The sequence below is a fragment of the Panicum virgatum genome, chromosome 5N, assembly GCF_016808335.1.
Source record: "Panicum virgatum strain AP13 chromosome 5N, P.virgatum_v5, whole genome shotgun sequence".
NCBI classification, from domain to species: domain Eukaryota; kingdom Viridiplantae; phylum Streptophyta; class Magnoliopsida; order Poales; family Poaceae; genus Panicum; species Panicum virgatum.
This window is the reverse complement of record NC_053149.1, coordinates 59060623-59076103: the sequence shown is the minus strand read 5'-3', so window position 1 is coordinate 59076103 and position 15481 is coordinate 59060623. Positions and strand designations below refer to the sequence as shown.

The window sequence follows — 15481 nt, the reverse complement described above, 5'->3', positions numbered from 1 at the left end:
TCCCGACCCGACGCGGCCTCCGTCCCCAAGCTTTGCTGCATCTCAGAGGCGAAGGCACATTTCCCCCAGGTCCCGGTCATCCACCACCATCACAGGCGACGCCGCGTATCTCCTCCCGGCAGATGGGCTAGCTCATGTCGCGCCCGACCCTGCCCGAGCTCGAAACCGGCGGCCGCGCCACATGCGCGGCGGGCGACTACGGCGGCGGCCGCGAGGAGGAGGAGGAGGATGCCGTGAAGGGCCGCGGCCCGAAGCCGGTGGTGCCGCTGCTGCTCGTCTCCGCTGGCGGCGGCGTCCACGAGATCCAGACCTTCGCGCACTACGTCGGTACGCGCGTTACGTTGTTGCATTGCATCGGCGAGCGGTCGTGTTTGCTTCTGAATTTTTTCCCTTTCAATTAATGAAGTATATATATATATCTCTTGAAAATTAAAATAGTCAATTTAATAGGAATTCGCTCTTGTTTTGATTGGTCGGAGTTTTTTTTTGTCTTTTTCTTCAGCGACACAAATCGGTTTCGAGGATATGAACGAGTGCCCGCACCTCTGCACGCTGTCCTACGATTACCTGAAGAAGAGCGTGGGCTACGAGCAGAACCTGCTCGCCTTCTTCCACAACAAGATGAACCCGGACGCCCTGCTCGTGCAGCTCATCGAGGAGCTCGACAAATGCATCCTCGGCTACTTCTCCTTCCACTGGAAATTCGCAACGCACATAATCACGCAGGTACTGATCGATCCACCAGAAAAAAAAACTGTATGTGTCGCTCACCGGCCTGAGAAATCGACGCCCCTTCGATCCTCTAGTGTTGTATTGCCACCACTGAAATTGATAGTTTATTTTGGGGGTGCACCACGTATGTATCCTAATGTTTTTGCTGTTCACCTGCATATATAGGTTCTCACCCACGAGCAGCCTCGAAGAAAACTCAGAAGAATGGTAATGGAGGCTACTAGGTAACTACTACCGATGACATAGGAGTACGGCACAAAATGTGCAAGAATACATTTACTCCTCTCTTTTTTTATTGGGATCGATTGCATAAATTTTTTTTGTGATTAAGTCCATCGTAAAATACTGTTCGAGGAGGAATGAATTTTGTCCACTAAATTAATTAGGAAAAAAATCAGTTTACATCTTTAAACTATCACAAAAGTCCATTTTTTAGCATTGAACTACAAATATAGGTTAAACAGAGGTCATCCAAGTGTTAAAACCGGATAAGTTTGCCCCCTAGGGTGGTTTCAACGGTGATTTTTTTATTTTGTAAAAGTTAAAAATATTCAAATTGAACTAAAAAGATCATAATTAATTTATTTTAAATCAGAAAAATATGAAATCAGTACCAAAACTTTTCTACAAATGTAACCTAGAATAATTTTGGTGCCTATTTTATATTTTTTAATTTAAAATGAATTAGTTTTAATTTTTAATCTAATTAGAATTTTTACTTTTTAGAAAAAAAATACAAAAGCACCTTCAAACCCATCCTAGGGCTAAATTTATCCGGTTTCGACAATTGGGTAACCCTAGTTTTCTGTTTTTTTATAGTTTAAGATTGAAAATTAAACTTTAATGATATTTCGAGTGTAAAATGGATCTTTTCCAACTAATTAATCTTCATTGGGGCCACAGGAAGATGAGGTTCGAGAGGGTGACGCGGGAGCTGAAGGTGACCCGGCTGTTCACCACGCTGGTGGAGGAGCTCAGGGCCATCGGCATTATCTGCCACCACCATGACAAGCAGCCGGGCACGGACGTGATGGTCCCCGCCGCGCACAGCGACCGCAGCCCCGTCCTTCTGCTCATGGGCGGCGGCATGGGCGCCGGCAAGAGCACCGTGCTCAAGCAGATCATGAAGGAGTGAGTCGTCGATCTCTCTCGCACGCTCGTTTGTACGTGCAGCCTCGGAACATCAACGGCATATCATCGTTCACCACCGTGTGCTCGTGCAGGGTGTTCTGGACTGACGCCAGGGCGAACGCCGTGGTCGTGGAGGCCGACGCGTTCAAGGAGTCGGACGTGATCTACCAGGCCATCAGCTCGCGAGGCCACCACAACGACATGCTGCAGACCGCCGAGCTGGTACGTGCGCCGTCCAAGACCCGCTCGCTCGAATCTCTTGCTAGCTTGGCACCAGGTCACGGATCCGATCCATGGCAACACGCCACGCGTGCGTGCGTCCCCAGGTGCACCAGTCGTCGACGGACGCGGCGGCGTCGCTGCTGGTGACGGCCCTGAACGAAGGGCGGGACGTGATCATGGACGGCACCATGTCGTGGGAGCCGTTCGTGCTGCAGACCATCGCCATGGCGCGGTCCGTGCACCGGCAGCGGTACCGCATGGGCGTCGGCTACAAGGTCGCCGCCGACGGGACGACCACCGAGAAGTACTGGGAGCCCGTCGAGGAGGAGGAGGAGGAGGAGGGCGCCGGCGGGGAGCGGCGGCAGCATCGCGGGGCGCCCAGCAGGGCGAGGAAGCCGTACCGCATCGAGATGGTCGGCATCATCTGCGACGCCTACCTCGCCGTCGTCAGGGGCATCCGGCGGGCCATCATATCCGGAAGAGCCGTGCGGGTGAACTCGCAGCTCAAGTCCCACAAGCGCTTCGCCTGCGCGTTCCGCAAGTACTGCGACCTCGTCGACAACGCCAGGCTCTACAGCACCAACACCATCGCCGGCGCCAAGGTCCTTGAATTTAATTCTTCCAGCAGATAGAGAACTCGATCGATCGATACCTTCACTGATCCGAGGTCTGAGGCTTCGAGATCTTGAAACAAATGGCATGCATGTTATGATCTGCAGCTAATCGGGTGGAAGGACAAGGACAGCCGGCTGCTGGTGGACGTTGAGGAGATCGGGCTGCTGGAGCGGGTGAGCCGGATCAACGAGGAGGCCAACTGCGTGCACGAGCTGTACCCGGACGGGCACCCGACGGGCGGCGAGGGGTCGGTGTGGGAGGACCTGGTGGCGTCGCCGGTGAGGGCGTCCATACAGCGGGAGCTCAAGGGGGCCATCTACGACAGCGAGGCCTGCTTCCCGTCGCCGTAGCCGCCGGCCGGCTGCCCCTGCCTTAGTTCCCCGGAGGTTCTGATGATTTGCTGGACTAGTTGTAATTAATTAAGCTGCTAGTTAATTTCTTTTGTTGTAGCCAACCCAAATTTCCAAGCGGAATAAGTAAGAGATGATGCACCGATCGATCGTGAACCTGAACAAAACCATTTTTTTAGGTGCGGAACAAACCTGAACAAAACTTTCCATTTTTTTTGTGTCCTCTACTCTTTCTCGAATAGCAAGTTTTGCCCAAGTCCCGTTGCAGTATGGGTAGGAGTATGCGTCAAGAGGTAATGAGAAATTAGCTAGGCGCGCGCGATCATAGCCCTCCACTCTGACGTTCATCGGCATACCGCCGGCGAAGAAGCTCGACCGGATCGCCGTCACCCGCAGCCCCTCCATGGACTTGAGACGCCGGAGTACCGACCCGAACGCGTCAACCGCCGCCGCACGGTCCCTCACCCTCGGCTCGCGACTAAAAAGAATTAGAGGTGCGTCTATCTAAGAGTCATCCATTTGCATCCTAGTGTGCTTAGGATGTGTTTAGTTGGTGAAAAAGTTTAAGTTTTGGTAATGTATCACATTTCGTTGTTCCTTGACAAATAGTGTCCAATTATGAACAAATTAGGCTTAAAAGATTCAGCTCGTGCTAATCTGTTAGACTGTATAATTAGTTTTTTTCAACTGCATTTAATACTCCATGCATGTGCCCGAAAATTCGATGTGACAGATACTGTGCAATTTTTTTTGGAACTAAATAGAGCCTTATTAGTTTGGCCCCTCTCCCCCTCTTTCCCCGGAAAAAAAATTGAATACAGAAGGGCTGTAAAGCTGTCTCTGTGCAGCCCTACCTCGATACATGCCACGTGGATCAAGAAAACATCAGATGGAGTGCGCTGCGAACGCTTGCTCGCGTAATAGCTTAATCTCAATTGCAGCTCGGCTTGTACGTAGCCACACTCGGCTCACAGACTCCCGCAATGTTGATGCAGGCATATGTTAGGGCTGGCTGTATCCGCATCGACGCAAGCACATACACCATCATCCTACGCTGTCGTCCGCCGCCGCTACGAGTTGCCGCCGGCGGCAGCCACTACTATGAGTTACCATGGTGCGTGCGTCCTGCCATGGCTACGAGTTGTCATGACTGTCTCATCTTCCTTCCTGAGATGCTCCTGCCATGGTGTGTGCGTCGTCCAAGAGCGACGGGATCTGAGCACCAGCGGCAGCCGGCGGCGGCGGCGGCAACTTGTAGCGGCGGCCGACAGCAACATGTACGTACGAGCCGAGCTGTGTCGATTACGCCATTACAGAACGAGCTGAGCGGAAACACGTGCGTCGGCGCGAGCGAGTGCTCATCCCATCTGATGCTTTCTGACTCCACGTGGCACATATCGAGGCAGGGCTGCACGGAGGTAGCTTTATAGCCCTCCTGTACGCAATTTTTTTTCCGGCGTACAGGAGGGCTGTAAAGTTGCCTCTGTGCAGCCCTACCTCGATACATGCCACGTGGAGCAAGAAAGCATCAGATGGGGTGCGCTGCGAGCGCTCGCTCGGGCCGACGCACGCGCTCCGCTCGGCTCTTCGCGTAGTAGTGTAATCTCAATTGCAGCTCGGCTTGTACATAGCCACAGACTCCCGCAATGTTGACGCAGGCATATGTTAGGGCCGGCTCTATCCGCATCGACGCAAGCACAGACACCATCATCCTATGCTGCCGTCTGCCGCAGCTACGAGTTGCCGCCGCTGCCAGCCACTGCTATGAGTTACCATGGTGCGTGCGTCCTGCCATGACTACGAGCTGTCATGACTGTCTCATCTTCCTTCCTGAGATGCTCCTGCCATGGTGTGTGCGTCGTCCAAGAGCGATGGGATCTGAGCAGCAGCGGCAGCCGGCGGCGGCAACTTGTAGCGGCGGCCGACAGCAGCGCGTACGTACGAGCTGAGCTGCGACGATTATGCCATTACGGAACGAGCCGAGCGGAACGCATGCGTCGGGGCGAGCGAGCGCTCATCCCATGTAACAGCTCGAAAATTCATATTCAAAAATCATTCGAATTCAAGACTATTTTTTAAAATCTAATTGCATAAACTCATTCTTGAGCTCAACTCCTTGTGCCCCTAATCTTCCTCAAACTTAATCACCATTGTCTCTCACACACACTTGAACCAATCAACATTTCTTTATCTCCTAATCTCTATTTCTCTCTTCATCAAGTGAGCTCACACGTACCCCATGCACACATGCAGCACACTTAAGCATACGCATGCAGCCACTTGCATGCATGCGAGCTTCACGGACCAAACTTTGCACCACTTGCTCTCGAGGACACTGAGACACAGCGGTAGCATGCACGCGCACACTCGGAACAGCGTCGCCGGCATCTTTTACTTCTTGGCCTCACATGCCCATCACTCGCGACCACGCGCACCACAGTTCGCTCTGCCGCACCCGTCACCTCGCCACAGTTCGCTCTGCCGCACCCGTCACCTCTCCACAGTTCGCCCTGCCGCACCCGTCACCTCGCCGCAGACCGCCGCGCATCCCGCTGCCGGCCACCAGCGCGCCGCTCCACGCCAACCAGCCCCGCGCACGCATAGCTGCAGTGCCGTCAAGCACAGCGCCACGCGAGGCCGCACATGCCCGGCTGCATCCCTATCCCCGGCCTATAAAAGGCGACGCCGAGTTCTCTTCCCCGCCGCGCCATCCAGTGCTCGCTAAGCCTTCCCGCTCCACTAGCTAATCCACCGCTCACAAGAATCGAGAGTCGTCCCCTCGCTCGAGCTGTTCCCGGTGAAGGTGAGACCCATGGCAGCTTCTCTCATCAACTCCACACATCCCCATCGTAGCCTCCTCTCCTGAGCCGAGCTCGACGAAGCTCAGGAAGCCACGACCATGGCTGCCACGCGGCCGGAGCCGACTTGCGCCTCCCATGCTCGAAGCTGCCAAACCGGAACCCCTCGGCCTCCTCTTTCTCCCCATGATCTCAGTTTCTTTTTACGATGGCCGTGCTGCCGTTTGGCAAGCTGCAGAAGCTTCACGTGCCTCCCATGGTGGCCAACGCAGGGAGCACGAAGCCCCTGTATGTCGTGCCCTTTCTGTTCCTTTCTTCTTGGGCCAAGGTGTTAATCACATCTAAAAGCCCAAGTACAGATAACACATGTTCAGCCCATCACGTACAAGCCATGCCCATGATTGGAGCTGATCCATTTTATTTAATTACCACACCCTATATTACACTTCTCGTATTTCACCCACATAAGCTCCAATTCAATTAATTGTTTTTCCTAAATTTTTCTTCTAAAAACACATACTATCTATTACAGCTATTTTATTTCCTTTCCTTCCGAGCTCATTTTATTTTTATATGTTGTGCTTGTTTGTGTGTCGTTGTGCCGTTCTCGCTCGTAGTCGACGGAGTGACCGAGGAGGAGAACGCCCAGGAGTTTGGTGGACAGTACCGCGAGCTGGAGTACGCAGAGCAGTACTGCGAGCCGGAGCCCGAGAACGAGTACCGCGAGCAGGAGCTCGACTTTGTGAACGGCATATGCTTTTACTGCTAAAACATGGTTGGATAGCCACTCCTTGACTTGTTGTAACCATTCCTTGACCACCTAGATTGATGTCTACATACGATTCGCTCTATGTGGATGTTAATCACTGATAGAATTGCTTAGGACCTTATACTCGTTCTACTACACATCAAATATGATTGTTTATAAAAGAAAGTGTATGAGTGTGTGGGGAGAGAAAAGGTGGACTTGTTGGAAAATAAATGAAAGATGTGTTCTGATGAGATGGATGTCATTTCTGTGTGAGTTGCTAAAAGGTGTGCTCGTACCTTTGTGGTTGAGCAAGAAGGTTGGGAGATATCCATCTTGTCACCATTAAGGACCGAGTTGATGTGTCATCTTGCCTAACTCAACTATCGTGCAAACCACTCGACCGTTGTGTGTGGCAACGGCTTAGCATAAACCCCACTAGTTAGTCTGATAGCCATCAGGAGAGCTGAGAGCAACGGGTGATCAAGGAGAAGGGATAAGCTCTGTGTGACTTATGCCCCGGTTAAACCTCGGTGATAGGTCATTGGCCCCTTGGTGGATCCCGTGTTGGCTAGTCAGGTCTAGCTAAGGTGGGTAATGACTTTGTTGGGATCTGCATCGATACTAAGGTGATCGTGCTGTGGTACCTCATTTGTGGGTAAAGTTGCACACCTCTGCAGAGTTAAAACCTATTCGAATAGCCGTGCCCATGGTACTGGGCGAGTTACGGTTTGGTCACATAACTAGTGTTTCTTTTGGGAATGGTTGGGATGACGTGCGTTGTTTTGGAAAAGTGTCCAGCAGCTGTGCCGTGTGCTATGGCGGATGAGGAGTCCGGTAGCAATTTAAAACTGGGATTCTCTGTGGATCAACCTTACGCGTCAAGATAATTGCTTTAAAAATCATTTTCTTTCAAACAAACCCATGCATAAAAATTAGCTTTCCGCAAATTAAACCATAACCTTATCTTTGATTTACCCTGTGCATATATTTTGTTTATACCCCCTCCGTGGGTGCGGTTGGACTTGCTGAGCACGTTTGTACTCACCCCTTGCTTAATTTTTTACAGAGGAAGATCCAGACTTTATTCCCGAGGACGTTGAGTAGGGGTTCCGTTCTGCACCCAACCTTGCTTGTGGATAGGATCACCCGCAGGAAGCTTCGTATGGCGCAAGACTCTGATGACCTCTTCGTAGTTAACGTTCTTGTTTGGGTTTTAGTTGTTATCCTCGCGATAGTGGCGCTTCATTGCCCATTACCGCGTAGAGTTGTACGGTGATATTCCATCTGATGTAATAAATGTGTTATCAGCCTCCTGGGACTGATATTGTATCACATTTGAGTCACCTCTTATGAGGGGACGCTTCATGTGGTATCAGAGCAGTATGTTGGCCATAGGACGTGACCCCTAGGATCGAGACCCTTTTTCAAGCCTTTCCACGTTAGGACTTTCCTTGTTTAACTTTTTTTCACACACACTCACCTGACTCTTACCCTATTCCAGATAGCTGACAATGGATGGAGTAGCGGAATCTGCTTCGCAGAACCTGGCCTCCCTAAGTTATTGCTACTCAGCCTGGAACGTGTCGGAGTTGTGGACACACCGGAGTACATCTACCGAGAGTACGACTCCAGGGGCACCCTTCGGTATGACATCATGATCTTCGTGGGAAAGAGCACCCGCTATCCTGACGTGGAACCCGGGTTCATCTCCACCACCGGCTTTTGCTTTCCATACACCTACCGAAAGGCCGCCTGAAAAGCCATGCGACGTCTCCGTGTGGTTTACAAACATCATCTTCAGCGGACTCCTATGGGATTTTTCCCGCCTCCTGAAAGAAGAGGACGCTCATGGATTGCCCGGATGAGAGGACTTGGCAGGGAAGAAGAAGAATTAGAAGATACGGTCTCCCATCTATCCATCTACCTCACCGGGTTGGACCAACTCTACCGCGAACAAGCGGCACAACTGAAATACTAAATCCGCAGGGCAGAAAAAGCAATTCAAGAAATAGAGGAACAATGGATAAGAGCCATACGAGCCGAGAATTCCCTAGCCACTCTCCAAACCCATTGGCAAAACCACAAGGCTCACAGGGCAGAAGGTGGATGGTTAGAAGAAGAACCCGAAGAAACCCATTGGGATAAGGGTACTCAGACCGAAATTGAGGTGTTGGAGCAGTGTCTTCCACCAAAGAAGCGCTCTATCCAGATCGACGAAAAGTCCCCACGATAAGAGAGTAGCACACCTAAGCTAGAGCCCCTATCCTAATAATCGTGTATCTATGAAAAATGTACCCCACACTGTTGTAATAATAAGGACCATCTATCCCTTTTTATACCCAAATATTTGTGCAAAGCTTGTTCACCCTATCTTTATTTTCAGATGGCTGAGGAAGGATGGACCCAGGGCATTTGCCAAGCTGCACCTGACTTCCCCGGCCTTTTGAACAATGCCCTGGAGAGCCTTGGTGTTACAGAACGCCCAAGGTACTACAGCAGGGAGTACAAGCACCATGGTACCCTCCGCTGCAGGGTGATTCTGGTCATCGCCAAAAGTGACCGCTGCCCCGACATCCAGCCATGGTGAGTGACCACCACGGAGTTTAGGTACCAAGACACCTATCCCTTGGTCGTCAGGAAGGCGCTCCGCTATCTGTGCCAGATTTTTGAGGGACACCTCGCCCCCACACCAATGAGGTTCTTCCCTCCGGCCATCAGAATCCCAATTTGGGAAGCTCGCATGAGAAGCTGTTGGTGCTCCTTAAGTACCCATTTTATTATATAATTAGGAGTGGTTTTGGTAATTTCTTCGGGATGATTCATGTACTAACCCGCCACTTGGCACCCGAACTTGACCGTTTTTTATTTTGTCTTGGATTTTGGAGCATGTTGCATTTTGGTAGGAAATTGGATATTTTCGGAGATGTTTTGACACAGGGACACAACTGGGCTAAGATAAAGAATTAGGAGAAGAGCCCGCATGCGAAAGATGGAGCCGAAATGGGCCAGAAGGAGCCCAGGCCGGCCGGTCTGGAGCCCTTAAGCCGGCCGGCCTAGCCCATTCCAGGGCCCAATCGGCCTCAACTTTCTTCAACGCGAAGTACTCGTCAACCCTAGCCGGTGTTTTACCAAAACCATCGACCAGAGCTGCCTATATAAGCCCCGAAGCCGCCATCAAGAGAGGAGAGAGCATCAGAGACGATTTCCAGAGATCCATTCGAGTTAGACACAAAAGAAAGGCGACACCGGAGGCCTCATCGTCCCTCGGCGCCGCTGCAAGTTGGAGGACAGCAAGGGATCCATCCCTTGCCGGAGATTTCGTCACCATGATCGACTACGCTTCACCTAGCTTCATGGGGTAAAGTCCTCGTTTGTTCATGGGGTTGTACGGAGATCTTGAGTTGTAATTGCCGAATCCTTTATGAGATTGATCTATCATGATTCTTGTTGATGATGCTTTGATGCTTAATAGATCGCGACTTGGCTTTGGGTTTGTTTTGCTCTTGCATGGTTTACTTAGATTACATCAACTATTGTGTTCTTGTTGTTCGTTACCGATTATCCTCGTGTAGTGACAATATACGGGAGGGAAAAGTTTGGATCTTGGAACACACCTTTGGTAGATTAGATCTGTTCTTTGTTGCTCGGCGATTACATCTCTAGTGATCCTAGACCCTATGGACAAATGTTCTTCATATCTTGTGCACACACCTATCATTGATCACTAGTCTAGATTAGATTAGATTGGTTAGATTAGATCTATTTCACACTCAATCACTCAATATAGATCTTCTACCAACGTCATTAGTGTTAATTAAGCATAGTAGAATGTTTGTTCCGTGGATTGATAAACCTTGGGGGAATACTCTAAGGGAAAAGCTACACGATCCGTGCGCTTGCGGTACGTAAATTGGGGCTCTAAGGAGCGTCAACAAGCTTTTCTGGCGCCGTTGCCGGGGAACAAACAATTTTGCTATGTTTAACTTTGTATTAATTTTGTTGGTTGCTAACACCTGACCTTTTTCATAGAAAATTTTTGTTTTTGTTTTGATTGTCTAGATGTCCCTTCTCATTCAACACGTGGAGGAAGGAGAAAAATCACTAAGGGATTATGCAAGCCCGCGATCGGAGGACTTCGACATGCAAAAATCAGATTCGGTGTTGCGATCCACCGAGTGCGAGATCAAGCCTCAAATCATCAAGATGGCGGCGGCAAACCCCTTTAGAGGAGATGAGACGGACAACCCCATATAGACATATCAAGTGGTTCACAATGCTATGCAACACGGTACAACAAGACGGAGTTACGCTAGCTTGGTTTAGATGGAATCTTTTCCCATACTCGCTTGCAGAAGAAGCGAGAAGATGATTTGCACTTGCATCCTTCGAGGTAAAAGGAAATTGGGATGACTTGATGAAGAAATTTTGCGATCGTTCTTTCCGTTAAGCAAGGTTCAACATATTCGGAAGCAAGTGATCAACTTCGCGCAAGGAGAAAAAGAAGGGATAGATCAAGCATGGGATAGATTCAATGGATTGATTGAACAAGGACCAAAGCTCGGATTTTCCGGTGATGTACTCTTGCATACCTTTATTTTTTTTCCTAACCCCCGAGTGCATGCAATTTGTTCAAATGTGTGCAGGAGGAGATCTCATGGAGAAAACACTTACGGAAGCTGCCCAACTCCTACAAAAAAATAAGCAAGGGTGCGGCCATGCGAAGAGATTGGGAAAAACAATGTTCGGCAAGCTCCGAGGAAGAATCTCAAGTGCGGGTGCTTGCTGGAATTTTCAGAAAAGAGGCATCGGAAGTGAGGGAAGAACAACCGAAGCATGGGAAAGTCATAGAGACAAACCACGATGAAGAAGCATCGATCTGGAGTGCAACGAAAGATGTCCCGGAAAAGAAAGGAAGAACCTTGGGCACCGCCAAATCGCTAAGGGAATTCGAGCAAATGGATTGGATACCAATTGACTTCGGAAGATTGTTCGACAAAGCAAGACCGCATCCAAATCAACGAGGAATGGCGAAGGTGATAGCGGAGGACTTTCCGCCGGATAATCACACGGGATATACATTTGGTAAGAAATCGGCCGGTGATATTATTCGGAAACTTTTTGAAGAAAAAGCGGAAGAGATTGACTTGGACGAAGTGCTGGAGGTCAAAAGGATCATGGGAGTGAAATCGGAATCATCACCCTACGCGCACATAGGCCAAGTATATGCGATTGGAAGCAATCAAGTAGAAGGTAATCCATCACCCACATCTCGTGTTGATTGCATGATAGATGGAGTAAAATGTTGCAATGTTCTATGTGACGTTGGCGCCCATGTTAGTGTGATGAGTTCCAAGGTTTATGTTGGGCTTTTTAACGAAACACCGAACCTAGATGCTACAATCATTAAATTGATCATGGGAGATGGTAGATTAATCAAACCGCTAGGAGTGCTTAGAAATCTAAATGTTACCATAGCGGGTAAAAATATTCCTACCGACTTTTTTGTGATTAATGCTATGATGATGAACTTGAAAGCATAATTCTTGGAAAACCCTTTCTCAAATTAGTAAATGCTATTATAGATGTTGGGAAAGGTATTGTCACTTTTGATCTAGATGGAGAGAAGCACACTTTCAAATTTCATTCAAAACCGTCTCGTGCTTTACCTCTACCTCTTGATAACGAAGGGGTAGAGAGCATTCGTTTCATTGATTCCTTCAGGGATCCTCTCCAACGCGCTCTGGAGGATGGGGACGCTCAAGATGATCAAGATAGAGAACTAGTAGAAACAATGGAAGAGTTGAAGCCGCGACACGGGAATTTGGAGGAAGAAAAATTTGAAGACATTGGGGAGTTAGATCAAGAAGAGGATGGTGCGCCCGATGTTGAGATGAATCCGCTCCCCAAGGGATTGAAATATGAATTTTTGGGAGATGGCAAGACTTTCCCGGTGATTGTTAGCGACGAATTAAACCCGGAAGAGATGGAGAAGTTGTTGAATTTATTGAAGAAACACAAAAAGTTGATCGGCTACTCGATTAATGACTTGAAAGGTATTAGCCCCACTTTTTGCACACATCGTATACAACTCGAGAAGCAATACAAGCCGGTCGTAGAGCATCAAAGAAGGTTGAGCCATGCTATGCGTGATGTGGTGAAGAAGCAGGTTATCAAATTGTTGAATGCCGGAATAATATACCCCGTGCCACATAGTGAATGGGTGAGCCCCGTGCATTGCGTTCCAAAGAAAGGAGGACTCACAGGTTGTGAAAAATGAGAAGGAGCAATTGATACCACAAAGAACCATCACAGGATGGAGGATGTGCATCGATTATAGAAAATTGAATAAGGCAACGAGGAAGGATCATTTTCCACTACCATTCATTGACGAGATGCTAGAAAGGTTGGCAAAGCATTCACACTTTTGTTACCTTGATGGATACTCGGGATTCTTCCAAATACCTATTCATCCGAATGATCAACATAAGACCACATTTACTTGCCCGTATGAAACTTTTGCATATCGGAGGATGCCTTTTGGATTGTGCAATGCGCCCGCTTCTTTTCAAAGGTGCATGATGGCTATATTTTCAGATTTCATAGAAGAGATTATGGAGGTATTCATGGATGATTTCTTGGTGCATGGTACTAACTTTGAAAATTGCTTGGCAAATTTGGAGAAGGTTCTTAAAAGATGTGGAGAGGTTGATCTTGTGCTTAATTGGGAGAAGTGTCATTCCATGGTGAAAGAAGGAATTGTCCTCGGTCATGTTATCTCCGAGAGAGGGATAGAGGTGGACAAAGCAAAGATAGAAACCATGGAGAAATTGCCACCACCTACGGATATCAAATCTTTGAGGAGCTTCCTCGATCATGCCGGATTCTATAGGAGGTTCATAAAGGATTTTTCAAAAACCACCAAGCCATTGACACAACTTCTCCAAAAAGATGTGGAATACACCTTCGATAGTAATTATCTTCACGCCTTTCGAACACTCAAGCAATCTCTCATAAGTGCTCCTATCATGCAACCTCCGGATTGGAATCTACCTTTTGAAATCATGTGTGATGCAAGCGACTACGCCGTAGGAGCCGTTCTTGGACAAAGAAAAGAGGGGAAGCCCAAGTTAATTATGCAACAACGGAGAAAGAATTGCTTGCCGTGGTATTCGCCTTCGAAAAATTCAGATCATACATAGTAAATTCAAAGGTGATAGTTTATACCGACCACGCGGCAATCAAGTATCTCTTGTCCAAGAAAGATGCTAAGCCACACTTGATTTGATGGATCCTATTGCTACAAGAATTCGATGTGGAGATAAGGGACAAGAAAGGGGCGGAAAATGTTGTGGCCGACCACCTATCAAGGATGTACCATGGAGATGATGGAAAAGAACATATCAAGGCCCAAATGAGAGATGATCACCTATATAGAATTCTCGACAAAGATGGTTGGATGAATGATATAATAAGGGCAATAAAAGGGATGCCCTTAGATCACTTGGAAAAGAATGCAAAGAAAAGAGTGATCGCGGAAAGAAGAAATACTATTGGGATCCACCATACTTATATAGATATGGAGAATATGGAGTCCTAAGAAGATGCATACCGAGGGAGGAACGTGAAGAAGTTCTAAGAAAGTGTCACTCGTTGGGATATGGAGGACATTATGGGCACTTTAGAACTCAAGCTAAGGTATGGGCTAGTGGATTCTATTGGCCCGAGATGCATGAAGACGCAAAAAGATTTATTTCGACTTGCCCGGAATGCCAAAGGACGGGGAATATCTCGCAAAGGAATGCCATGCCGTTGAACTACAACTTGCAGATAGATCTATTTGATGTTTGGGGAATCGATTTCATGGGACCATTCGTGAACTCACATGGGTTTGAGCATATATTAGTGATGGTGGACTATGTTTCAAAGTGGGTTGAAGCTATGCCATGTCAAAAGGCATCAACGGAGGAGTCCTCACACATGTTTAAATCGGTAATCTTCCCTCGATATGGCGTCCCGAGAATCTTGATAAGCGATGGAGGAACACACTTCACGGGCAAAGACTTTGGTAAATGCTTGAAGGAATTGGGAATTGAACATAGAGTGTCCACGGGTTATCACCCCCAAACAAACGGACAAGCGAAAACTTCGAGCAAGCAATTGAAGGATATTTTAAAAAAGACCGTGATAAAAGGAGGAAAAGATTGGTCGAAGAGACTAGATGATGCGCTATGGGCATATTGTACGGCACACAAAACCCCAATTGGTATGACTCCTTATCAATTTGTTTATGGAAAAACATGCCACTTGCCGGTTGAGCTAGAAAATAAGGCGTATTGGGCGATGAAGGAGATGAAATTTGATGCGGAAGCCGCTGGAATTAAAAGGAGAATCCAAATAAGCGAATTGGAGGAGTTAAGATTGAAAGCGTACAATAGTACAACAATTTACAAAGAAAGGATGAAGAGATGGTACGACAAGCGATTACAAAACTAGGAATTCAAAGAAGGAGACAAGGTCCTACTCTACAATTCAAGGTTCAAACTCTTTGGCAAAGGAAAATTGCAAAGCAAATGGGATGGACCATACGTCGTACACTCGGTTTCACCTACGGGAGCGGTGACAATCATGGATGCGAAAGGCGACCAATATGTGGTGAACGGGCAGCGACTAATGGTATTCTTGGAGCCCGACGTCGTGCTCCTTCATTACATCGACATATACACCAAGGATGAGGAACCGGAACGTCAAGCCTAACGACGTTAAGCAAGGTAAGTTTGTAAATATTCTCTTTTAGATTTTATTTTCGTAGTTTTATTTTTATTCTGGACGAACTTAGAGTAAAACATAGGCTTAGAATTTGTTGGTGGGCACCTCGGAAAAAG

At 48.2% G+C, this 15481-nt stretch overlaps 1 protein-coding gene across 1 annotated transcript; it reads left to right on the top strand.

The window, feature by feature from the left end:
* Nucleotides 1-3212, top strand: LOC120675741 (calmodulin calcium-dependent NAD kinase-like). Its single transcript, XM_039956950.1, has 7 exons — nucleotides 1-327; nucleotides 503-726; nucleotides 898-956; nucleotides 1636-1863; nucleotides 1956-2085; nucleotides 2190-2687; nucleotides 2805-3212. The coding sequence occupies exons 1-7, from the start codon at nucleotides 135-137 to the stop codon at nucleotides 3048-3050; spliced, it is 1578 nt and encodes a 525-aa protein (XP_039812884.1). The 5' UTR covers nucleotides 1-134; the 3' UTR covers nucleotides 3051-3212.
* Nucleotides 3213-15481: the final 12269 nt, after the last annotated feature.

Coding starts and splice junctions, on each gene's coding strand:
- LOC120675741 (XM_039956950.1), top strand. CDS start 135: ATGTCGCGCCCGACCCTGCCCGAGCTCGAAACCGGCGGCCGCGCCACA. Junction 957..1,635: donor ATGGTAATGGAGGCTACTAG/GTAACTACTACC, acceptor TTGGGGCCACAG/GAAGATGAGGTTCGAGAGGG. Junction 1,864..1,955: donor CTCAAGCAGATCATGAAGGA/GTGAGTCGTCGA, acceptor GTGCTCGTGCAG/GGTGTTCTGGACTGACGCCA.